This window comes from Microtus oregoni, unplaced genomic scaffold (genome assembly GCF_018167655.1).
Source record: "Microtus oregoni isolate MIOR12 unplaced genomic scaffold, Mior012 000021F_ref0000039, whole genome shotgun sequence".
NCBI lineage: Eukaryota > Metazoa > Chordata > Mammalia > Rodentia > Cricetidae > Microtus > Microtus oregoni.
This window is the reverse complement of record NW_024543080.1, coordinates 15,835,266-15,862,008: the sequence shown is the minus strand read 5'-3', so window position 1 is coordinate 15,862,008 and position 26,743 is coordinate 15,835,266. Positions and strand designations below refer to the sequence as shown.

The 26,743-nt window shown below is 37.7% G+C and overlaps 1 protein-coding gene across 1 annotated transcript; it reads right to left on the bottom strand.

Annotated features, from left to right (window-relative positions):
- Positions 1-21,365: 21,365 nt before the first annotated feature.
- LOC121460682 (CAP-Gly domain-containing linker protein 3-like) lies at positions 21,366-23,227 on the bottom strand. The gene is given in 3 exon segments (XM_041671127.1): positions 21,366-22,003; positions 22,005-22,948; positions 22,951-23,227. Coding segments are annotated over 3 exon segments (1,836 nt in total). The 3' UTR covers positions 21,366-21,388.
- Between the last annotated feature and the right edge of the window lie 3,516 nt (positions 23,228-26,743).

The following is a 26,743-nucleotide window of genomic DNA, read 5'->3' as shown; positions in this document are numbered from 1 at the left end:
GGCTATCTTTGGGCCAAGTTGGTTAAACAAGTACTATGTAAATTAGGTAATATTGCTATTACTTATGATGTAAAAATACTCTGTATTTTCAGCACATAAAACTGATTAATGTTTGAACATATGGAAGTGCTAATTACCCTAATTTGATTATTACACAGTTTATAAATGAATCAAATTATCCTGATGTACCCTATACAGATGAACAGATATAGATTCTCAAAATAAATACAATTCATTTATACTCATCAGCTTATAATTATTATAATATATAATGTAATAAATGTAACATATTAGTTTTGTCTCAGAATATGACATGCTTTTATATATTGTAATTTGAGTGCTATCAGTTTCCAAAAGGTATTATAAGGATAGATTTAAAAAATAATGTATGTATACTTATATAATATAATATGGTCCAAAAGTATCTATAACTTCAAAATTCTTTATTTTAAGCACAGAAAATAATATAAACATGCTTCCTGATTTACAAAATGATAGTTCATATGTATTCTATGCATATATGTAGAAATACAATAAGATATGACTTTTGCCTTCCAAACATTAATGTCAGAACTTTCTAATGCTTGATAATAAAAATCATATTGCAATATTATGAGAGTTGATGAAAGTATAAACTTCAGTTTGTATAGTTAGCAGATCACAGTAACCTATCAAATGTTAGTAAAGTATTGTAACAGCTCTTTAGAATTTCTGTGTTTATAAAAGAGCTCAAGATAACATAACGCTGGTTGTTTGACCTTTCTTTCTAAAAAGCATTGTCCACAAAGATCATACACCCCAGCAGGGCATGGTGGTATGTGCCTTTACACCCCTAATCCCAGAACTCAGAAAACAATGTCAGGTGGATCTCTGAGTTGTTAGACCATCCTACTTTCTAAGTAATTAGTTCCAGGGAAGCCAAAGATATCCAGTAAGATCTTGCTGGGAGAAAAAAAGGAAAGGAAAGGAAAGGAAAGGAAAGGAAAGGAAAGGAAAGGAAAGGAAAGGAGAAGAAGAAAGAAGGGAGAGGAGGGAAGGGGAGAGGTGGGGAAAGGAGAGGAGAAGAGAAAAGAAGAAAAGTGTACATCCCTAGATAGTGAATTCCTCAATCTCTAGAAATGTGAAGTGCAATTTCATGATTTTTAAAAACTCTGTGATGTCAGTGGTTTTGCTACAGAGCACAAATGGACTAGAACAGGAATTTTCTGATTTTTTTTTTTATTTGAAAGAATGAAACCTTACAGTTATATCCTCTGAATCAAAACTTACATTTTATAGGGAGAGGTACTAAAATCAAGAACCTAGAGATACAAAGTATAGACCCTCATAAAGTTATAAGGTACAGAAGAACTCCTCCATTAATTTATTAAAGCAGAAAACAACTGTGCACGTGGGATGGATTGGTAGATAGCATGAAGGATACAACTTTTGGGAGTCATCACCAGTTTTGGTCCAGACATTCTCAAGGTAATAAAAAACACTCCTCAAAGAGTAAAGCTGAACACTGCTAATTTACTGAGGTAGTGAAAAGAAAGTTCTAAGTGGATCATGTAGTTCCTCTGGGTAGGGCTTTACACTGAATATGCTTTATGTTTTCAGTCTGGTAGGAGAAATGAATGTGAAGGAACTGAAAACGCAACATACATATAAATAGCTTTAAAAATACTTTTCATTATATACTCAAGATTGATACATCAGATATCATTAAAAGGTAAATAAGTTTAATTTTCTTTCTTGTTTATCCAGTCACCAGTGAACGGACACTTCCTATGACACAGGAAGTCACTGATAGGGGTTCCATATAATTTAAGTGTGCACTACTCTGGTCTAGATTGATCAGCATGTCATAAAATGCTACACCAATATATGCAAAAAAAATAATGTCAGGTGGAGGTGGAGGCTGCTTGTTCATTCCCTATCACCATACAAGTGATAACCATATAAAAACTGTATCGATTAAAACACGGCTTGGTCAATCACTTAGGTGTATTGCTAGATTGCTCTATATCTTAAATTAATTCATCTCTATTAATCTGTGCATCACCTTGTGGTTGCAGCCTACCAGTAAGTGTCCTGTGTCTGTCTCCTTTGGTGGCTACAAGGCATCTCCTTGATTCTGTGTACTTTCTCCCCTCTCTATGTTTGGAATTCCCTCATTCTCCTATTCTTTGCTTCAATAGGCCCAAACTAGGTTCATTAGTAACCAATGGTATTCACAGCATACAGAGAAGAATCCCACATCACCTCCAATTTTCTGTCTAATAAAAAGAAAGGTTTCAACTTTAACATAAAAAGATTACATACAACAAAACAGTTATTAAGTAAAGATTAGAGTTATAATATTTATATCTATGTATTCTTTTATAACTAAGAAAAACTATAATTATAACTATTCTTCAACTCTTATCATAGACCCCAGGAGGATATAATACTATCTAAGTAAACAGGAAGTGCATTGTAAGCAACTTCCAAAACTTTAGAATTGACAGAGATATCTCACTGCTGGGACAGTCACCCAAAGTTCTTCTCTAACACTGGAGCATCCATCTTCACTCTACAGACCCATAGTATCAGGAAGACAGTTCCATGAAACAGGTAATTTCAAAGACAGTTCCACCTATATTGGCAGTTTGTCAGCCACTCTCTTCTGGGTCCTGAAGAATGTCAGGCAGACTCTTTCATGAAGCAGGAACACTGAAGTTAGCAGTCATTTTTCTGTGGATCCTGCATGTCCAGTTCATACAGCATAGATCAAGCAGTCCAGACAAGAGCAGTTTCTTACACAAACAGCTAACAGACACCATAAGGAGCCTCTTGAAAGCCCATCATCCTCTTGAAGTAGATCTGTCAGGAGTGGATGAGTTTTATTATCATGAAAATTTATTATTATGAAAATTTATTATTATGAAAATGTTCTTAAAACATTTTACATGACATATTCTGTTAGTATTTGAAAATTTTGAAAAATAACTATCTATCTAAAATATATCTCTGTACATCTAGAAAGCCTAACTAACATGATGACAAGCTTGAATATTATAGATGACTATCCATTGACCTGTATTTTTTAATTATACATTATATTTTTTAAATGATCTGAACAAACACAATACCTTAACCAAGTGCAGAAATATACATATAACAAAAATGACCTTAAATTTCTATCAATAAACAAAGATCTATACCAAGGCAGAGTATTCATCACTATAGCATATCCCTCTTTAAATGTAAAAAAAATATAAACAATGTTTCAGAATTTTAGCATAGTTCTCCCCAAACTGCTTCCTGCTTTATGTTAGGCAAGGAAATTTTCAGGGTTAACAGAGACCTTTCAGGGGTCTAACTCTTGTAAATCAGGCTGCCTTTGAACTCACAGAGATCCTCCTGCCTCTGCCTCACTAGTGCTGTGATTAAAGGCATGTGCCACCACTGCCTGGCTGAAGTCAGGATATCTTTAAAGTATATATGTTAGTTTAGCTTAGCAGCTGTACAATAAAATGTCTCTCTGTACTTAGCTCCATCACAGTAAAAAATTCAAATAAAATCCAGTAATATACATAATCCAGACTTGATATATATCAAGTCTGGATTATGTATATATAATATACATAATATATATATGGAATATACAATATACATAATATATAAACATGGAATATATATATATATATATTGTGTTATTATATGGTCTTCATTTAGCTGAGATTCATGTTCATATATATTTTTTAAATGATTGCTTAAACCACACAATTAGTAAAGCAATTAGAAGATATATGTTGAGTCAACTCCCGGTTAGAAGCTTCTTTGACTTTTGCCACCAAGAGTTGTGATTTAAAATCAAAAGAAATCTATACAAAGAGGGAATGTGGTCACTGTTATGAAAACCAAAGAGAAGGTCAAAGAAATTGAGATAGATGACCTACTACTAAGCAGGAATTATGTAAGGATTATTAAACAGACCAGGAAATAAATCATCACCAACACATAAAGTTAAAATAAATAAATTCCTGCTGCTTAAGAAGCAATGGCTTTACCTTTTACTCAAACTGCAATGCGTATGTTATAATAAAGGACAGTTTTAAAAGAAATGGTTTTGTGGGAAGTTTAATATAAAAGTTAGATGAGCCATATGTTTGTTTCATGATTCATATACAATATTTTTTTCTTAATATAACTAAAGACAGAGGAAGCCCAGAGTACACTAAGAAAGAGCAGTGAGATGTGTGTATGAAAAATATACTTGCACGCTGACCCTAGATCAGTGAATATCTAACTTGGCTACATGTTAGAATAACGTGAGGAACTTTGTAAACACGTTATTAATAGTGTCTGTCCCCAAGGGATTTCCATTCTGTCTGTCTGCATAGAGCAAAGCATCAGCATACATAAACATGTTTCATTCTGCTTCTACAGGTGGTTTTACTTTGGCATATTTTTTGAAAAACACTGTGTTAGGCTCATTTCCCTATCTATGAAAGATGTCAATGCACATTTTTATTAACATGTTTCCTGAAAGTGCTATTTCAGCTTAAATGTTATAATACATAGAGACCATAGCATTTTAAACACATACCCACAATTCTGCAGCTTTTATCATTAGAATATGCAGTCCTCATCATTTATTTTCCTCTTAGCATCTGCCTTTATAAACAAAATATCTGAAATCCTTCACTTTAAATTCTCCCTATACTCAAACCTTAAAATTTGTTTCCAATACGTTCTATAAACATTTGCGTTAAATTCGGGAGGAAGAGACCTTGTAGAAGAATCTATCCAGTGCATTGTAAAACATTAAACAGAAACCAAATCTTTCACTCCATAGTAATAAACAGAACTTTTTCAAGTGACAACCAAAAGCATTTTTCAAATATAATCAGGTATTCCTAGCTGGAATTCACCTCCCTGGAATTACTCTTTTTCTTAAACAAAGCCTGGGTAGAAAACTCTGTATATCTATTATAAATTGAATGTTCATAATGTGATCATAAAAATAAAGTAAAAAGATACAGAAAAGAAATTATGTCCAAAATAGCAGGTAAAGAGAAGCATAGGAAGGGAACTGCCTTTGCAGAATTTAATTAGTTCCCCAGACCAAGCTTATAGAGCTCTAGGAATATTTTCCATGACAAAGAAACTGAAATATGTGTATTGCTAACTATGGAGGACAAAGAAAGTCTGAAGACCGAGGTCCAGGTATCAAGGAGGGAGAGATGTGGAAGTCTTGTCTGTAAAGAATCAAGTAACCTATTCCATGATTCCTAGGTTCAGTCTCAAGGTCAAACAAACGGAGTCCCCGGTATGGAAATGACAAAGGGGAACCATTAAAATATAATATCAGTTTGTTCTGTTCCTGAAGAGCATTCTTCAGAAGAACTCAGTAGTTGAAAGGACTCACCCTTGAAGAAAAGCTTTCAATAACCTAAACGATTACTGAAAATGGTGCTTCATTTATAAATCTTAATAGACATACTGAAGCTCACCATTTATCTTGACACAAGATAAAAGAAGAAATGGAAAAAGTACAAAAAAAGAAAAAAGTACTATTTAAAATAACAACAAATGGGATATTATAGAGGTAAATTAAATAATTAGATGGTTTACATCATTTAATTGAAATGAAGTGGAAAATTCAAATTTGTTAAAAAGTAAAACTATAATATGAAAATAAAATGAATCTAAAAAAATAAAAGTGATGAAAATACTAGAGAAACAAATTACAATACTAAGAAAAGTAGCAAAGAAAAGTTTAGGAAGCAAGATGATTATGATGTCCAGAATATAAAAAGAAAGAGACAAACAGACAGATGGGGGGGAGAAAAGAAAAGGCAGCAAAGAAACAGATGATGAATCAACTCTCAAAGTAAGAATGATCAAAGGAAACACCTCAGAACTAAGTAGATTTACCTTGAGTACCAAAAGCTCAATTGTGAGCCTAGGTTTACATGTCACCACCTCATAATATAATCATTGTAATGGTTAAAGAAAATGCCTCAGAACTAAGTAGATTTACCTTGAGTACCAAAGGCTCAATTGTGAGCCAAGGTTTACATAATATAACTATATTTAGAGATAAACCCTTCAAAGAATGGATTGGGTTTAAAGGAGGACATCAGGATGGTCTTCGCCCCACTTAACTAGTGTCTTTTTAAAAATAAATTCACTTATTTATTTTACATCCTAGCCACAGTTTCCCCTCCCTCCTCTTCTCCTAGCTCTTCCCCCAACTCCCCGTTGTTTCTAACCTCCAATCCACTCCTCCATTTCTGTTTAGGAAAGGGCAGGTCTCCCACGAGTATAAAAAACATGGCATATCAAGTTGCAGTAAGACTAATCACCTCCTCATGTATTGAGGTTGTGCAACATGACCTAGGATTAGGTTTAGAATCCCAACGGCTCATAAAAGAGTTGGAAACAGCCCCTGTTCCCACTCTTAAGAGTCCCACAAGAGGAACAGGCTACACAATTGTTACATACACAGAAAGTCCCTAAGTCATTCCTATGTAGGCGCCCTGGTCTCTGTGAACTCCTATGAGACCAGATTAGTTGACTCTGTGAGTTATCTGATGGTATTTTAATAAGAAATAAAAATGAGAAAGTACAAAGAGAAGGGTGGTAACAAAGAAGTCAGAAGAAACAAAAGCCATCAGCACATGGTCTTGGACATTTAAAATCCAGAACTGTAACAATATATGTTTCTATTATTTTTACCACTCCACTTATGGTACTGTAGCATGGCAGCATGTGGTGATAAAGACATCCAAAATTCTCACCAAGAATCTGCAAAGTCGTACTTCTAAACACAAAGATCAAGTAAGGACTTACAGAAACTGGCAGAGAAACAAGTTTTTCAAAATATCGGTCCATAGATTCATCAAACAATTCTAATTATGTATTTCTAGCCATGAGAATTCTATGTATGGCTATGCTGTGGGATTCCCCCTCTGTATGCTGTGAATATCACTGGTTGATAAGGAAGTTTCTTTCGTCCTATTGCAGCACAGAGTAGGGCTAGGTAGGAGTCCAAGCAGATAGAGGAGAAAGAAGGGGGAGTCAGTGGGAAGCCATGTAGCCACCACAGGAAACAGATACAGAGGAACTTTGCCAGTAAACCATGAGCCTCACAATAAAATATTTTTAAAAATGGAAATTGGTTAATTTAAGACGTAAGAGCTAGCCAATAAGAAGCTAGAAGCAATAGGCCAAACAGTGATTTAATTAATACAGTTTCTGTGTGGTTATTTTGAGTCTGGACAGGTGGGAAACAAATGAGCAACCTTTGCCAACATACCTATTCTGGCAATAAAGGATAGAAAGTTTAGTCAATATTCAGTACTTATATCGGAATCGTTTTTTGGATATATTGGAATATTTATTTATCTGAATCATTTTTTGGATGTATTGAAATATTTGTTTATAAAACACCAGGGAAATAACAAAGAAAGTGACAAAAAGTTCAGTAAACAAGAATCTAATAGGGAGATTAAGGGATTAGGTTTATGGTGAGAGGCTCATGGAAGTAGTAGATCTTTTTGCAGAAAGCAATCCTAAACTCTAGTAAGAAAAGGACAGGAAGAAGTGAGTAGAACTAGGGCAAATTTTAGTGGTTGAGCATTTCCCTGGCATGTATCAAACTCAATTTGCAATAATGAGTACAAGAAGTAGAGTGAGAAGTAAAAGAAAAAGAGGTGGAAGAGGAGGAGAAAGAAGAAAAGGAGAGGGGAGGCAAGGAGAGAAGAGATGAAGAGATGGAAAAGCAGGGAAATGCAGTAAGATTTAACTTGATTTACACTTTTGAGTTTGAAATTAATATGCTGTAGAATTATAGAAGATTGAAGAATAAACTCTCTATATAGAAAAAAGTCAACTTCATAAGAAAACATTTATTCTGTATACATTAAGATAAAATTTATGCACTATTTCAAATTGTAGTGCATTAACTCTTGAGGATACTGAAAAAATGTAAATGAATAATGACATAAAAAGCATCTTCTCTATATCTATAGAGTACACAAATTAATCCACAGAGAAAGATCCGGACATTCTGCTCAATCATAGAAGATAGTTACACTGAGTACTGTCTATAGCAGCTGCCCTTTGGAAGCATTGCTCACAGATGCATAGCTATATCCTGGTGTGAGGATATTACAAAACAATGAAAATTCTTAGTTTAATTCATTGGAAAGTCTATTCTTAAAAAAAGAAATAATTCATTGACCACATCACTCAGACCAAAACCTAGGCTTGACCTGAGAAAATTCTATTTATCATTTCTAGTAGTTGCTCCAACTAAGCCCCGGCCAGATGAATCACCTTTAACTAAGGTCTCCTGTGCAGAACACTTCACAAAATAAGTCAATACTGTGCTTGAATGGCCTGCTGCTTCATTTCCTAGTGATATCCCCAAATTTCCTTTCCAGAAGAAATGTAGATTATTATTTATTTATTCACTTATTTATTATGCAGTTCAAAGTCTAGCATATACTAACTACTGAGATAGTTCTCCATTTACCTTTTTACCTTAGCTCTTTTATACTATTTTATATATGTTTTAATTTCAATGTGTGGTCTTTGTGTGGTGTGTGTGTGTGTGTGTGTGTGTGTGTGTGTGTGTGATAGGTCTGTATGGCACATGTGGAGACCTAAGGACATCTTGTGACGTCTCTTGTTTCACCTTTATACAGATTCCAGGTATCAATCAAGTTATCAGGGGAGCACATTCATGTATTGAATTATTGGGCTGAATTTACTTTCATTGTTTGCTTGGAGGCACAATTTCATTACATAATCCATAATGATAGGGAACTCATTCTGTAGCAAGAACAGGCCTTGATCCTGTGATCCTCCACCCTCAAGCATCCTAACTAGCTATGTTCATAGGTTTGTGCCACCAGATCTTATAGTACATTTTTCTTTCATTAGTAATTAGACTGGCATAAGAATCAAAGGTCAACGTGGACATACATTTTTTGTGAACTGGTTCTTTGGCTCAAAACGGGAAATTTTCTCTACGCTAATTTCTTAAGTCTTTGTATTTATAAGTAAGTAAATAAACAGTCTGAGTAACTGGGTCTAGTTCTTAGTCCTGTTTGTCTGCACCCTGGTTACATCAACTCTTTACAAGGGCTGATTCTTGACACAAATGAGGGGCATCTGTTGATTTCTCTTGCTGTCAATGTTTATTCATTTTCTCAGTCTGTCTATTTGTTGACTACTGTTTCATTTATGATTTGTGAACCACAAAGCACAATGCTTATCTGACATCCCACTTGACTACATCCTTTTAGAAAAGTGAATTCCAAAATCTTTCCTCTCTAAGCTCTGCCTGGAATCTTTCAGTTATCTAACTGCAGAATGGCCTCCTGGAAAAGTAGCAGCTGTCTCATTACTGGTTTTCTTTCTAGACTAAGTAATATCACTTCCCCTCAAACCATCTTTGACTTTAACTCACATGAAACAAGTATTGAAATCATTCTGGGTTTAGGAAATTCCTTAACATGTGTTACCTTGGCTGACTAAAGATGAGAAGCCTTTAAAAAATTATTTTGAAGTGTATTCTTGCTTCTAAAATCTTTGGTTTTAAATTATATGGGACTTCACAGACATGGGCTCCCACAAAAGTACACTGTACTCAAAAGAAACACAAAAGAAAGAAATGTTGAAAGCCTCTGACAGTAACAATAGACAGGATAAATATTTTAGGGGACTGTTTCTGACTGTTATTCTTTCATGTCTTCTGAGGAACTAGCGTTCAGAAATAGGAAGGTTTTGGCGATTGAACTGCTGAAGAAAAGCAGCTGATGGATATTTCAGTGGGAGTATAAGAGACACATCGCTAACTCTTAGGATTTGTAAATACATTAATGTGCTCTGTGCTATGGTTCATATTAATGTAAAGTTCTCATTGCATTGAATGTAATTTTGTTTTCCTAATGATGTAAGTGTAGATTGAGAAAGTTTGCATGGTGAATCTCTTCTCTGTAGCTCATGAGTGGTAGGCAACACTGGTTTCTATGTACGTCCCACTGCAATGAACATCTCTGATATTCCAGAATCGCTTATTTTGCCCCCCCCCCCAAAGTTTTATTTTCAAGAGTAAGGTCATTATTTGAGGATAATGAACTATAGTAGCCATATTGAATAGAGAGCAACATGATGTAGCAAGTTTTGTGATGTTCTAAACTTCTTTTAGAAATGTGTGCTTTTACTAGCTGCAGAAGCTAGCTTATGAGTATATGTAACATAACATAGAAATAATTGGATGATAAGTTTGTAAGTTTTACTGCTTGATTATTCTACCCTCAGAGCACATGGAGACGTAATCTTATAGACCTCCATGGTCAGTTTACAAAACTAGAGAACATAATTTAACAGCATGTATTTGAAGGAAATCATTCTCATACTAGAAAAAAAGCCTTGTTTTTTTGTTTTGTTTTGTTTTACCTAACTGTGCCCTCTCACAAAACATCCAGGTCAAACCATGTTTCAGGATGACCTGAAAGTAAGATTAAATGGCTTTATAAAACTGTTGCAGAAAGAACAAACGTGGATGTGATTTTGCATCCTCTAAATAAAGATTAGAAAAGTAGATGATTTCATGCACATGCCAGCAGCATGGCCACTGTAATTGTTAAATATAACTTTATATCAATAAACTTAATTTATCTCCTCAACTCAGACCATAAAGTCATGTCAATTCCACTGTCTGCTGGGTAGCAGAAGGTGTGCTAAATTATTCAAGTCTATGTCAACCAGGAAGGTCACAGTGTAGGGTTTTTCACACTTACCTGCACTATTTGCTGTTGGAGATTTGCCTCTCATTAGTTGCTGAGTGCATAGTAAGCAGAGACTTGTAGGGAGAAACAAAAGAGGTAAAGGAGGGTGGAAGAAATAAGTGGGAGGAAATGCACCTACATTAGACCCCATACTGAATTTTGCACATGAAATGTCATTTTGTACCCAGGAAAGCTAAGCGACTGCTTCTGGGAATATGTAGGACACTTGCATTCATGCATACTCACACAGTCCCAGTGAAAAGAGGATGAGTAGGGACAGGACTGGGTTCTCCTGTCATGCTTATGTGAATTAGTACTGACACAGAGAGCAGCCACTTGGATGCTGTGGGTTAAAGTTCCAATGGGTAGTAATGATCATGCCTTCTAGCATTTCCTCATTAGCCTCCAACTCCTCTTTCCATTTCTGAACTCTTTCCACCGCACACTCTAAGCTCAATTAATATTAAAATATGCAGGATTCACTGTTTTATGAAAAAGTCAGCAAACTGTATCATCGTCAGTGTTTTCAATAATACATTGCACAATGACCTTCCTGCACAAATAATTCATTTACCAACTAAAATGCCACATTCTGAAACTAGCTATGTAACCTTAAAAAAAAAATCTTCCACAAAGATATTACAGACAAGTCACAACTCTCCAGCAAGCTGTCACATTTAATGTCTGTAAGACATGTCTCCTCCACAATACAAAAGGAAGCCTGAGTTAAATAAAGACTTTCTCACCCAGCACAGAAAACAATAAGTCAAGGCAACTTCAATTATGGGTAATGAAAACAGCCCGCATGTACAGAACATTATAGAGTTGAAAATGGTTTACATATACAGTGCCTCCTACAAACTATCATTATTCTAATCCTTGTTTTGCAAGATAGCTACAAAACAGGGCTCCTCGGGGGTATTTTACTGCTTGTCGGGCTAAAGAGGCAATGATTTGTGACAGCTGGTCAGATTATGAGCAGACAGAGATAAGAAAGGATTGTGCTGAATTTTCAATTTCATTGTCAGAAGGAGATGAGGCCCTTCATTCTGCATCCAGACAAGGTTTGTAAAGATGGTCAGCAACACCAGGGTAAGTCACCTTCCTCTACATAACAATTAAGCTGAAGAACAGGGCATTTGTCCCTTATATTCTAATTACTGACATTCTAAGGCAGTGATTCTCAACCTGTAAATCACCTCCCCTCTGGCAAAACTTCATCTACAAAATATTTACATTCTGGTTTCTAACAATAGCAAAGTTACAGTTATGAAGTAGCAATGAAAATAATTTTATGATTTGAGGCACTACAAGTTGAGGAACTGTATTAAAGAATGAGGAAGGTTGGGAACCACTGTAAACCATATATCCCAAATAAGGAGGGATTATAAACATCATCCAGGAACATTTTTTTCAGATGCATTAAAGTGGTGGTGTTTCTGGTGTTTAGGTGTGACCCAGAAGAACAATTTTTTTCAGACTCAAAATTAAAAGAGAATTCTAGAACTGTCCAGAATGAAGAGAAATGGGCCTCAATCTGATTGAGAGGGAAGGTAGGAGGGGTGGTGTAAAAGAGGAATCAAATGTCTCCAGGGTCAGGAAGAGAAGAATAGGGAATAGCTGGGGGGATTCTGCAGGCTTGCCTTCCAAAGGAGAGGTCCACACTGTCTTCCATAAACTTTCACACAATATGAAGAATATACTTATGCTATTTTATTTGCATTTTTATTTTCATATTTGTTGAAAAGGAAGGAAGAAACAGAAATTATACATTTATATATCTTAATTTTAGTGAAATCAGCTGAATTCACTCACCAAATTTTTCTTCTCATTTCACTGATTTATCCCAAACATATCTGTTCCTAAAAGCTGCCTTATTGGTTCTTTTCTTAGAACCACAATAGAGTGATCAGGATTTCTTAATGGACATAGATAGCAAAGAGTAAAGATCAAATTAAACTATGAAATTGATATAACAAACCTTTATACCCCTTTACCTGGTTGCTAAGAAGTGATACTGTATTTATTCCTTTAACAAATATGTTTGCCTTTCATCTATCAAATGGTACTTTGACCCTTTAGACCTACAGAGCAGATAAAGGCAGACAGAAATATATACTTTATAAAATTGGATGTTAGTATCATAATGATAACTCAAGAAACAGAGAGAGTAGCTACCATTTTCTCTACAACTCATAAAGGATAAAATAGTGTCTAGCTTTCCCATTTAATCTGTACTATAAATTCATGAAGAAAAGCTCTTACACAAAACTCAAGTCCAAATGGATTAAAGACCTCAATATAAATCTGACCACACTGAACCTGATAGAAGAGAAAGTGGGGAAGTAGATTGCAACACATGAGCACAGGAGACCACCTCCTACGTATAACCCCAGTAGCACAGACATCAAGAGCAACATTGGGTAAATGGGACCTCCTGAAACTGAGAAACTTCTGTAAAGCAAAGGACACTGTCATTAAGACAAAAAGGCATCCAACTGAATGGGAGAAGATCTTCACCAACCCCGCATCAGACAAAGGTCTGATCTCCAAAATATATAAAGAACTCAAGAAACTGGACATGTAAATTCTAATTAACCCAATTAAAAATGGGGCACTGATATGAAAAGAGAATTCTCAGCAGACGAAGTTCGAATGACCAAAAGACACATAAGGTCATGTTCAACTTCCTTAGCAATCAGGAAAATGAAAATCAAAACAACATTGAGATACCTTTTTATACCTGTCAAAATGGCTAAAATCAAAAACACCAATGATAGCCTATGCTGGAGAGGATGTGGAGCAATGGGAACACTCATCTGTTGCTGTTGGGAATGCAAACTTTTACAACCACTTTGGAAATCAGTGTGGCGGTTTCTCGGGAAATTAGGAATCAATCTCCCTCAGGATCGAGCAATACCACTCTTGGGAATATACCCAAGAGATGCTCTATCATACTACAAAAGCATTTGTTCAACTCTGTTCATAGCAGCATTATTTGTAATAGCCAGAACCTGGAAACAACCTAAATGCCCCTCAATGGAAGAATGGATAAAGAAAGTGTGGAATATATATACACATTAGAGTACTCAGCGGTAAAAAATAATGACATTTTGAATTTTGCATGCAAATGGATGGAAATAGAAAACACTATCCTGAGTGAGATAATCCAGACCCAAAAAGATGAGTATAGAATGTACTCACTCATTAGTGGCCTCTAGCCATAAACAAAGGCCCTTAAACCTATTGTTGACAAGCCTGGAAAAGCCAAATAACAAGGTCAACCCAAAGAAAAACATATATAGATCCTCTTGGAAATTGGAAGCAAACAAGATTGCTGGGCATAGTTGGGAGCATGGGGTTGGGGGTAGGGGTGGGAGAAAGGGAGAGGGGAGAGAAAAGGAAAAGGGGAAAGAAGGGAGAGTGCCTGGGGGAGCGGGAGGGTGGAGATGGAGGAAGGACAGATATAGGAGCAGGGAAGTAGGTTTCTACATTAAGGGAGCCATTTTAGGGTTGGCAAGAGACATGGCTCTAGAGGGGATCCCAGGTGTCCACGGGGGGTGTCTTTGGGCAGCAGAGTAGAGGGTGCCTGAACTGGCCTTGCCCCACTATCACACTGATGATTATCTCGAATATCACCATAGAGTCCTGTCCAGCGACGGATGGAGATAGAGACAAAGTCCCTCATCAGAGCAACAGACTGAGCTCCCAAGGTCCAGTTGAAGAGCAGAAGGAGGGAGAAGATGAGCAAGGAAGTCTGGACCGTGAGGGGTTGGTCCAGCCACTGAGTCAGTGTGCCTGTTCTAATGGGAGCTCACCAAATCCAGCTGAACCAGGACTGAATGAGCATGCAATCAAACCGACAAACCAATGCTCTGAATGCGGCTGAAAATGGGGGCTGACTGAGAAGCTATTGATAAAGGCACTGGGACTTGTTTCTACTGCATGTACTGGCTTTTTGGGACCCTAGTCTATTTGTCTATTTGGATGCAAAGCTTCCTAGGACTGGATGGAGGGGGGCTTGGACTTCCCACAGGGCAGAGTTCCCTGCCCTCTCTTAAGGAGGGATGGAGAAGGAGAAGGGTGAGTGGGGAAGCGGGAGGGGAGTGGAAGGAGGGGAGGAAGTGTAAACTTTTTGAATGGAAAAATAAAAAAAAACAAAAAAGAAGAGCTCTTAGTTTTATTATATGAGTTATTTAATAATTTTAGCAATTATTTGTTTATAATTCCTTTTAAAATATAGTTCACTTAGACTGAGTTTATTCAGAATATATTGCTTTTAAGATAATTCATATACAACATTAAATATAATTTTACCATCCATTCACTCACAGCCTTAAAACACTATGTAACTGAACAGTTATCAACTCATAGAGGCAGTAGTTTCTCACTGTAATCTCTAACAAGTATTTCCTGAAAAATATTAAAATGTTTTCTTTATTTCCAATTATTAGCTTAAATTCCTTCTACATATTTGAGACTATTATGGCACATTCTAAAGTTGAAGATAAAATTGATTTTTATGAGTTTTGTTATAAAAGCAAGTGTTTTTTTAAAATTTAACCAATTTTTTATACTTATGTATTTGTGTGTGTGCGCATGCGCATGTGCCATCATACATGTGGATAGGTCATAAGACAAATTGTAGCTATTAGTTTTTTATTTCTACTATATAGGGTTTCAGACATTAAACTCAGATTGTCAGGATTCGTGGCAACTACATTACCAGCAAGATGCTTTTTTTATTGCAATGAAATATAAAATCTGATATCTTATTACTAATACAGATGTTTCCATAGCAGAAATTGTGTGCAGTTATACAGTTTCAAATCTGTAAGCTTGGAACTATAATAGAAATACCCAGAGAATTCCCCAGAGTTGTCTTAATACCTGTCACCAGTGAATAGGTATTTGTTAAGATAGTGTATTTGGAAAGACTAAGTGTAAAATACTCTGAGTAAAGAACACTACAAAACAATGGCTTAAGGTCCAAGGATTCAGTGCCAAGAACCTCTGCTTCATTCTTGCTCTGCCATTTTTTCCCAAAATATCGTCTACCCCAGGGCTGAATTTGGACCACCCAGCTTGAATTATCACCATAAAAAAGTTTTTGAATTTATCAAATCAGCATCTACCAATGACCTTTATAATAGTAAAATTAGAATATTTTAAGAGAAAATAGCTTCATATTTGTAGAACTGAGCAGAAAGGGTAACAAGAGCACATTATGAAATGGTTTGATCTACATCTTCTTGTTTCTTTCTGTTTAGCCTTAATTGGTTTCCAGCCTCGAAGAACACTAAAGTTTCCATTGCCTTTCACTCTCTTGCTGATCTCATGATCTTCTAGACACTAAGTGGGATTTCTACATTAGCCTTTAAGGCAAGATGCCTGTGAGGAAGGTGAAAGGGCACGCTTCCTGAACCCTGCTCAGTGCTGAAAGCAAACAATAGCTAGGGCACAGTGTCTGCTTTTTTTTTTTTTGGAATAGACAGAAAATGAAAGTGATAAAGAATTACATATGTACATATGTACAAACAGAGATATTATAAGCATATCTATAATTACAATAACTAAGATTATTTGGAAAAACTTTGGTTTAAACACTATCATATTATAGAAGCTTTATGAAGCAACACAAAAATGATTGTATGTTTAGCAAATTTTCTAAAGCTCCAAGCCAAAAATAATTTTATTTGATTTACTAATCCACATTTTGTGTCAAGGTTTTGAAAGAAGACTAGTATTGTAAGTAGATCTTAGTGACCTCAGATTTACAATAGGGAAGCATAACGAACATCATGGTAACTATTTGCACTGAGAATGGTTTTAAAGTTATCCTAGACCAGTATCACAGCCTCATTTATTTACAAACAAAAGGTAAAATCAATCCCCTTATACAAAGAATAGGAACTCACTAAATTCATTACCCAAGGGTAATAATAATCTGATTTTTTAAATCTCTCAGGTAAATAGAACACTGGAAATTGCAGGTAATTTTTAATTCTCAAGTTCAAAGAGATTTTGACACATTGTTAAGTTTTATCTTCTGTTATACTCATTAAATGGGGACAAAGCAATTTCTTTTATTATTATGTAACTGAAAACTTCTCGTTTGTTTCCCGGCTGCCCAGACCTGAATAATCACACAGAAATTACATTAGTTCCAACACTGTTTGGCCTATTAGCTCAGGCTTCTGATTGGCTAGCACTTACATCTTAAATTAACCCATTCTGTTCATCTTTGTGTCTCTACAAGGCTGTGGCCAACCAGTAAATTTCGAGTATCTGTCTTCTTCAGCAACTGCATCGTGTCTGCCTCCTTCAGCAGCTACATGGTGTCTCCTTGACTATATCTACTTTCTCTCTATATCTCTTCCAGCCTCAATGTATTCTGCCCTGGCATAGGTTGAAGTAGCTTCTTCTTAACCAATGCTAATGAAACATATTTGTAGCATACAGAGGGGAATCCCACATCGTCTCTCCTTTTCTGTGTAAATATAAAGGAAGGTTTTAACTTTAACATAACAAAATTACATATAACAAAACAGATATCAAGCAAGAATTACATTTGCAATTTTAGTCTATTTGTATTTGGCAAATTTAGAAAAATTCTCTATCATCTCTCCTATATTTGTGAGTTTAAAGTTTTGTATTTAATTTATTTTTATCATAACTAAGGAAAACTTTAGTTATCTATTTTCAACTCCATCAAAAACTCCTGAAGGATATAATATTGCCTAAGTAAACAGAAGTATATTGAAAGCATCTTCCTAAACAGTCACCCAAAGTTTTTCTGTAATGTTTGAGAATCCAGCTACAGCTTACATGCCCATAGTATCCAGCAAACTTTTCCAAGAAGCAGGAAATTTAAATATCTGTTCTGCCTTATAATGGCAATGTTCATCAGTTGCTTTCTTGTGTCATGCAGAATATCTGGAAGTTTCTTCTGTGAAGCAGGAACACTGAAGGAACATTTTGTCTTTTGGAAAGTTCAACAGTCACTTTTCTGTGGATCTTACATGTCCAGTTCAGGCAACATACCACAAAGTAGTCTGATACTTTCTTACCCAAATGGTTAGCCTTGTCACATTAAAAGACAAATTCCATAACTAGTTTCTCCAATGCCCATCATCCTCTTAAAGTAGATTGGTGCACCAGAAGCAGACACGTCTCATTGTGAGAAAAGCCCAAGTTATTAAAACATTTTAGATCTCATATTCTGTAGGTCTTTGAAGGAGTTGAAGAATACCTATCAATTTGAAATATATCTCTGTACATTTAGAAAATTGAACTATTATGACTACAAGTTTATTATAAATGACTATCTATTGATCTGTAATTGTCATTATATATTAACTTTTTAAATGAGCTGCACAAATATAATACTTCAAACAAGAGAAGAAATATATACAAATCAAACTTAAAATTCTGTCAATAGACCAAAATCCATTCCAATGTAAAATATTAATTTCTATATCATATTCCTCTTTAAATGAAAACAAACATTTATAAACAATCATTTTGGGAATTTGGGCATAGTTTTCAAAACTACTTCCTGCTGATTGTTGGACTTAGTATTCTTAGGGTTCACAGTGACCTTTTGGCGAGTCTTGTTCCATCAAACTACCTTAGCCTGGAAGGAATCAACAGACTCTCATTTTCTGTGGAAACAAAAGCAGAACCTCTTTTCCAAAGTAACGTTTTCTTAGATTCAAATTTTGACGTCCAAGATACCTTTATGTTGGTGTCACTTATCAGTCTCCAGAATCAAATGTCTCTCTGCAGTCAAAAAATTCAAAGAAAACCTAATAATATACATAATCCAGGCTTTCTGTGTATTTTCCATCTTTTCAGGGCTTACATTTTTTACTCTGTTACTTCTTGTTACTTATTTTATCATCTTTACTACTTTAATCAATGACTGTCTGTATTTCTTTTTCTAACTATCTATAGCCTTTTTCCTCTTTTTCCCAAGTCTATGTAACCTTTTTAAAACATACTGTGACCTGTTCAGATTTTTATTTTTGTCTGAATCTCTCTTTGTTGCATATCTGTAATCATTTCCTGACCAAGAGCACTTCTTAACATACTAAGTGGCATGGCTAAGACTAAGACTGCTTTGACTTTTGGCACCAGCCAATCCAACCTGGCAGAGGTACCTTCACCACCAGCTATGTGAGCCATGTTCACTGCCCCAGCCCCCGGGATGCAGCAGGTCTGTGTTGGCATTAAGCAATAGTAGCATGCTGTTCAAAAACCATTTTAAGGACTCCATAACTGCAACAGCACAAACCAGGAGCTGCACAGGTTTTACTGCTAACACTGAATCAGGAAGCTCTATCTTAAAGGATGCACATCTCAGCAAGCAGAGTCCACCAGAGAAAATGCTACTACCAAGAAACAGTGTTGAACTCCTACCCAAGCTTTCACAGGTTTTATGTGGATGTAGTTGTTCCACATTGATGCTACTTGTAAGCAAGTGTCATGCCCACCAAAGAAATGAATTTTTCTTAAATAGAGTTGGTAAAGAGATGAGACACTATCTAAAAGGAGAATGGTAGACGGTAATGGGGGGAAAGAAGAAAAATAAAATAAACAAAGAAAGAGAGAGAACTATAAACTAAAGGGATAAAGCATGGAGAGAAAAAAATAAAAAGATAAATAAAATTCAAATAACATATTCTGTACAGGTTGTGTTTATGTATTTATAAATATATTTAAAGGTACACATATGTATACAAGATAAAACATACATACATGTATGGTAAACCAACTATTAAAAATAAAGGCTATAAATTGAAAGAGAGCAAATAAAGATATATGACAATGAAGGAAGAATTGTTGTAATTATATTATAACCCACAAAATAAGAAAATAAAATTTAAAATATAATAAATATTAATGACTGCAATGAGTTAAGGGGTGTTGATAGAAATATCCAGTCAAATAAATTGTGACTAAGGCATATCTAATACACACACACACACACACACACACACACACACACACACACAATTACACATTCTGAAATCTTTTAAATGATTAGCCAAATAATTTCATTTGTTATTTATTTATTTATTTATTTGCCATAGAAACGTCTTTATTGTAGAGGACAGGAGTCATGCTGAGTTTGGGGACCATGCAGTGAAGGGGCAGTTGTTAGCTGTCCTTGGTGATCAGGGCCCCAGGTGTGCTCTGGACCCAAGGGGGCCTTCAGGTTCTCCCTCAGACTGTTGGTCTGGCCCAGGTGCTGTGAGGTCCTTTGGGGCTGATGACTCAGTGTCTTGGACCTGTGACCGGAAGGTAGATTGGAATAGAGACTCCAAGACTCGGGGTCCTGTGAGAGCCCCAGGGCCCTGCACAAATTAGAAGTCAGAGATTTTTGACTTGGGGTTTCCCTTGAGGATGCGGCCCGAGAAATTTGGAGTTTGGGAGATCAGAAGATCCATGGACTGAGGGCACTGGAATCCTCTCTATTCTTGTTCCGAAGGTGGGACCCCCTGTAGGGTCTCCTGGCGCCTGGGAGTCAGGTTTGAGAAGTCCTGAAAGCCTGGGATGTTCTCCTAGCAACAGGTTCCTTCCTCCCGGTCCTAAGGACCTCGTGGTTGGGGGTTTCCTGAGAGTTTGGGGTCTTAAATTTGGGATTCCCTGGGGATTTGAAGATTCTGTGACCTGGGTAGGGGGAGTCTTGGGAATTAGAAATTTGGGGGGCTTTCTAGGGATTGTAGGAGTTGGAGGCATCGGGAATTGGGATATATATATATATATATATATATATATATATATATATATATATATTCTCTGGAATTTGAATTCCCCAGAATTCTAGAATGAGGGGTCTCCAAATTTGGGGATTCCCCCCAAAGGGGAAGTTATTACTTTTAAAAAATAGAGAATTTTCTGGGAGCCTTGGCCAGCACAGGGACTGTGGGCCATGTGGGGTGGGCTTCGTATAAGGCACTGGGGTTTTCTCAAGGGCGCAGAAGGCAGGAAGACATGGTGTCCTGTAATTCATACTTCCAGGACTGGTTTGGTGTTTGCAAATTGGGGGTGACTGGGCTGGTTAAGTGGGTATCTTCTTCGGGGGTGAGAATAGGGTCTTAGTGAATGGAGTATTTGATAAGGAGATTAGCGTATGGGGGCCTTCAGGTGACCTTGGGGTCACAGTATCTTGAGGAGACTGATGTTCGATGCGGACGGTGATGTGGACGGCTGTTCTGGAGGTACGACCTATGCTTAAGGAGAATGGGGGTGGGCCTCTGATCCACTGCTGAGTGACTCAAGAATGTCCTGTCGTGGATAGGGCCAGCATCAGTTGGGTGATGTGGAAATGTCTTTATTGGGGGAACTCTGCTCTGAAGGGTAGGGGACAGGGACTAGCCTGAAGGTGCTACTCAGGGAATCTCTTATGGGGTAACATGAGGTCTGTGTTTGGGGAGCTGTCATGGGAGATCTGTTAACAATGGGACCTCAGTAATCGAGGGCTGGCTAACAGGGGGTTTCTATTCTGTAGGTATCACTGGGAGTCTCTATCTTGGGGTGATTGGGGGGGGGCTCCTTGAGTCAGGAGATGCTAAAGGGGATGCTGTCTCTTTGTCAGGTATCCAGGGCCTCTAGGGCTGCATCTCCGCCCTCAGCATCCAGGGAAACCAGCAGCAGAAGAGTAATCTGGAGATAGAGTTCTCTGATGCAATGTCCTTTGGGGTCCGGACTGTTGTGAAGGTGTGTTTGGGCTGTGTCATTGTCACTTGATGCACTTTTTTGGCTCCAACACTGTCTCCAGGGGGATCGGTGGATCCACCAATCCTCTGGATGCGTGAAGCTGGTGCAAAGACCCCATGTCGCGGGGCGCAGGTAAAGTACCGAACTCCAAACACAGAGCCGTCATGTTTGCCTGTGGGTTGGTCCAGCTCGATGCCATACCAGTAACCTGGAGCAAAGTCAGTCTTCCCATAGAAGCGCACAATCCCCTGCTTCTGGCCAGCGACAAGGACTTGGTCTCCAACTTCAGCCTTGGCCCCTTCACGCTGCTGTAGGCTGCCCAGAGATGGGGAAGATGGCGACTTCTTCTTCTCTTTGTGTTCCCTCCGGCCTTTGCCAGTTACACGGGAGAAATCCATCCGGGGAGTCCGGGGCGTGGAGGTAACAGAAGAGGGGGGTGCGTCCACTGCCTTGGAGATCTTGGACACAGAAGCAAAGAGACCCTGCTTTGGAGGGCAGATAAAGTAGCCGGACACCCCCAACACTACCATCGTTCTTGCCCTCTGGTTCATCTAGCTCCACGCCCACCCACTGGCCACTGGCGAACTCGGTGGTCCCGCAGAACTGCAGCGTGCCCGTCTTCTGGCCATCTAGCAGTACTCGGTCTCCTGGGCGCAGGCCCAGGGCACTGAGCATGAAATTGCCTGGAACATTGCCATAGTTGGGTAGTGTGACTTTGGGAAGGGTGCAAGACAGTGGCACAGCCTCTTCCAGCAGGGTCCGTAGTTCCTTGGCCACCAGTGCCGCCTCTGCCTTGTCAAGGGACATGTCCATAGGGTCCGGGACCACTTCCGCTGGTAGCTGTCCCTTTTGATTCCTCCGCGCTAAGTTGGCACCATGCTCCAGTAAACATTTGGCGGCGCCCAGGCACAGATTCGAAGCAGCGATGTGCAGAGCTGAGCCATAGTTGAAGTCACTGCACGTGGAGTTCACCACCCTGGGCCTTGCCCCCTTCAGCAGCATATGCACTAGGTTTGGCACATCAAAATAAGCCGCATAGTGAAGCGCATTCATGTTGGTCCAGCGGCTGCGCAGGGTCACATCTGTGCCCAGCACCAGCAGCTGCTGTGAGAGACGCACCGCTGCTGCAGGGTCTCCAACTCCATGGGTCCCAGCCTTGCACGCATAATGGAGCAGTGTCATGTCGGTGAGTCCATCGCAATCATTCACGTGGCAGCCACGACGCAGAATCTCATTGCCGATGACGTCTATTTTGTGCTGCACTTGGGGCACCCACTGGCGAACGATGGCGAACAGCTCTGGGATGGTGGTCTTCGGGTCAAACAGAATCTCCTGGCACGCAGGGTCATTGGGGTCGAAGAAGATGAAAGCGTAGTCCTTGAGGAGTGGGGCAGGTTCTGGGGGGTGCACAACAGGCTTCTGCCGGCGTTCTTGGGTGGGGCTGGGGCTTTTGGGACAGGTTCATCCTCTTCCTCCTCCTCTTCCTCCTCCTCTTCCTCCTCCCCTCGGGGTGGAGGGGTCATTGGGGCAGAATCTGTCTTAGTTATGGTCCTCGGTAGCTCTGGGGGGCTTGAACAAAGTTGGAGGGGTGGCCTGGAGGCGAATTCTTGGATGGCGGGTGTTGGAGAGAAAGGCTGGAACTGAGGAGACTGCCGGAGTAACGGGGTGCCAGTGTCGGGGGGGGACGAGATGGGGGAGGAGAGGGAGACAGAAAGAAGGGGACGAGGCATAGACACTGGCGGGGGGATGGGGGAATAGAGAAGGAGAGGCCTCATTTGTTATTTTGAAAATGTTTGGAGTCATCAATTGTATTGCATGTATTCAGAGGCACACATGCTATATAGTCAAATACAGTGAGCTTTTCTGGTGGTGAATGATAAGCACTTACAGTTGTGCAGAAGAGTTTATACCTTGCAGGAATTTACAAGAATGATGAAGTAAATTCTTAAGTCAAAGTTCTCAGTGAAAAACAGAACAAACAACAATAAAAGCAATCAAGGTCTCTTGTTCACAGCCTTCTGGGTGCTAGAAGCTGAGAACAGAACTCAGATTACCTATCAAGAGAGCTACTGGACATGCCTCCTGTCTGTGCTTCTCGGTCCACATATTGTACCTCAAACCACTCCCTAATGGACTGGTCCCCAAAAGGCTATTGGCTGAATGAAGTCTCACATCTCTATGCTGATGAACTTACACCTTGGTATATATAAGATGCATTGTACTTTTAGCGGTTGGACTCATTTGTGAGATTTCTCCTTTTGACATCATACACTGTAACTTCTAAAGAAGAATCGCAGATACAAACACCTCTAGGCAGATAATATAATTTCATATTGAATAGTCTATCTTATTTGCTGAGAGTGATCAGAGTAGTCTGAAGAGGTGACTCATACCTGTGATTCCAGCATTTTAGATATTAAAGAAGGAAGATCAAGATAATACGACCACACCATGTCTCTAAGTAAAGGAACAAGAGAAAGATTTTATGTGATTTCATTTAGATCCCCCAATCCTTCAAAAGATTTTTGGCTACAACAAGCAAAAAAAAAATTAACCCACAAATAATCCAGCACAAACATAAACAAGTCAACATTAACCAAAAGTCATGTCAGCCTTTTGCCTATTTGTATGGCAGCTGCCCTTAATCTTTTTAGAAGCCAACATTATGCTTAAATAAGGAGAAATATCCTGGTCTTTATAGGTAGACCCAGTTCTTTTAACAAATATAAATAATCTTTTTAAAAGATAAAGTGCTTATTTTAAAAGTTCACTTTAAGGTGTTAATGTAGTCATGCATAGTTGAACTAAAAGCAATTAGTATCCTTTATATTTATGGAAGATAATATGTTTTTTCAGTTGAATTGATTTCCAATCGGTATTTAATTGGTAATGATTGTGGCTGATACCCAAGAATGCCAAATTGGCTGTCCTGGATACCACTAATTAATGTTGTGCAAAGTTTACTTTAAATTTTTTAGGCACTCACAAACACACAAATGGCTTGTGTAAAATATTCCCAAAATGTGTGTGGGACTCAAGAAATCTTTGACCCTGTTTCTAATTACAAACAAAATTTAAAACTTTTTATTTCAGGTCTTTGCCTCAGATGTAGAATACTTCTTGGAATACCATGTTTCCCATGGTTAGAGATATACCTGAGAACTCAGCGTCTTCTTTGTGGCCTAGATGGAATGTTTAGTATAAATTACTTGATATTTAACACCCTACCTCTCAAACCTAAATGTTTATATTTGTATGGTTTACTATTTTACATTCAATATTTAGGTTTCTTGAAGTAAAATAACTTCATAAAAATGTGCAAGCTTTCAATTCTATAAAGATGTCTTCTACTTAATATGTGATTCAGTCCTAGGATTCCATATTCTATACTAGATGTTGATACTATAAAGCATGCACAATAAAGGCATGCTTCATTCACAAAGATTAGTAAGCCATAAGTAATATACCTTTTGAGTATATAAGTCAGTGATATAAATTCCAGTGAAAGCTGATGTCAGCAATATTTGTGCTAGGCTTCCAAAGCTGGGCAAGTTTTTCAGGGAGTGAGACTGTGAGTGCTCTCAAACACAAATCCTTCCCAGTGAACAAGAGCCAGCTAGATAAGGAAACCTAGGTAAAGGTGACAGGATAAGGCATTTCAGGATGTGTTGCAAGTGGTGAGAAAAAAACCTGGAAATGCATGGTAATTCCTCTTTTGAAAGAGCCCTCTTGAAATGTTTCCAGGATATGAAAGATGAAAGAGGTAATGAATGTGCTAAGATATTTAATAAGTTTGTATGTGTGTATAAGTCTTTGAATCAAGTCAGGGAATGCCGAGATCAGATTTGTGTTTTGTAAACTCTATACCATAAATGTGCAAGACAAGAAAAGAGAATAAAAAAACTGCACGTTGCTAAAGAAGCCTTGGTTGTTAGACATAAAGGAAAATGGTAATGGAGGACAGAAATAAAGGATTAATTTACCAGCTGTGTATGACAGGACAGTAGAGGCCAAAAAGAAGTCAGGAATCCAGATGATGAAATATCGATGAACAATTGGGTTACTCATTCTGCGGTTAATGAGATTTGGAATAATAAAGATAAGGAAGACAGGTTAAATTTTAGAGATCTGTGGGAAGTCAAGCAACAACTTTAAGACTTGGTTGTACTTATGGATTTGCTGTACAGAGTACAGTGGATGAACTGGAAACAGATGTAAAACATTAGAACAGGAATGTCTAAGAAAGCAACAGTTGGACTTCCTCTAGTAGGTGTAAGGAAAAGGTGAGAGAACAGGAATATATCTATAAGCCAAAATAAAGTTCTAACGTGCATCTTGTGGAGAGGAAAGCTACAGGCTTTAAGTGTCTAAGAACATAATAGTTTGTTAAATGTATAACTAAAAGAGAATGCTACCTTGAGGTCAAAGTCATCACTGTAGAGAGTAAGGAAACTTGGACCATGCAGAACTGATGCTCAGGCTGCACACTTTCTCAGAAGGCCTTTTGCTTTCAGTTCTAGAGTAACTCACATGCATGCCCATACATTCAAAATCACTGGAATATGACATATGGGTGCTTGGAATACAGTGGAGTAGAAGCACACAAGGTCTTGCCTATTTTAGCTCAGGAGAAAATAGATTACAGGAAAGGGACTTGTGATTTCTTTAAGTAAGAAAATGTCAAGTGGTGAGTTTCTTTATTACATCATTGTTCTTTTTTGAATTATTTCTCTGCCTTATACCCCCAAAACCATTAGTGCAAATAGTACTTTAGTCCAGAGTACTTTTCTTACTAGTTTTATCATGCTTTGAATATATAGAAAAATGCGTTGGAAATTTGTAAAATTACTTAAATCAGAATTAAAAATGCTAGCAGGCTAACTTTGATTTTCATCAAAAAACACTCATGGAAAAAAATTAAGGGATTGGAGAGATGATTGAGCATTTAAAGGTGCTAGCTGCACAATCATGAGGATCCCAGCATCCACACAGTCATCTAGGTATTGCGCAAGCTCCTGTAGATAACTCGGATGGATCTGATGACCTCCTTAATCTTTGCATGAGGTCAGTTGAACCTTCACACATGTGCATCTACACTCAAACACACAACCACACCACACACAGATAAAGAAAAGTTTTTAAAATTTAGGATTTATCACCACTGAGATATTTAAAAAGTTTTATTAGTAAAATAAAACCAAGATACACTGTTGAATAACTAAATTTTGAAGGATCTGAAATTGCTA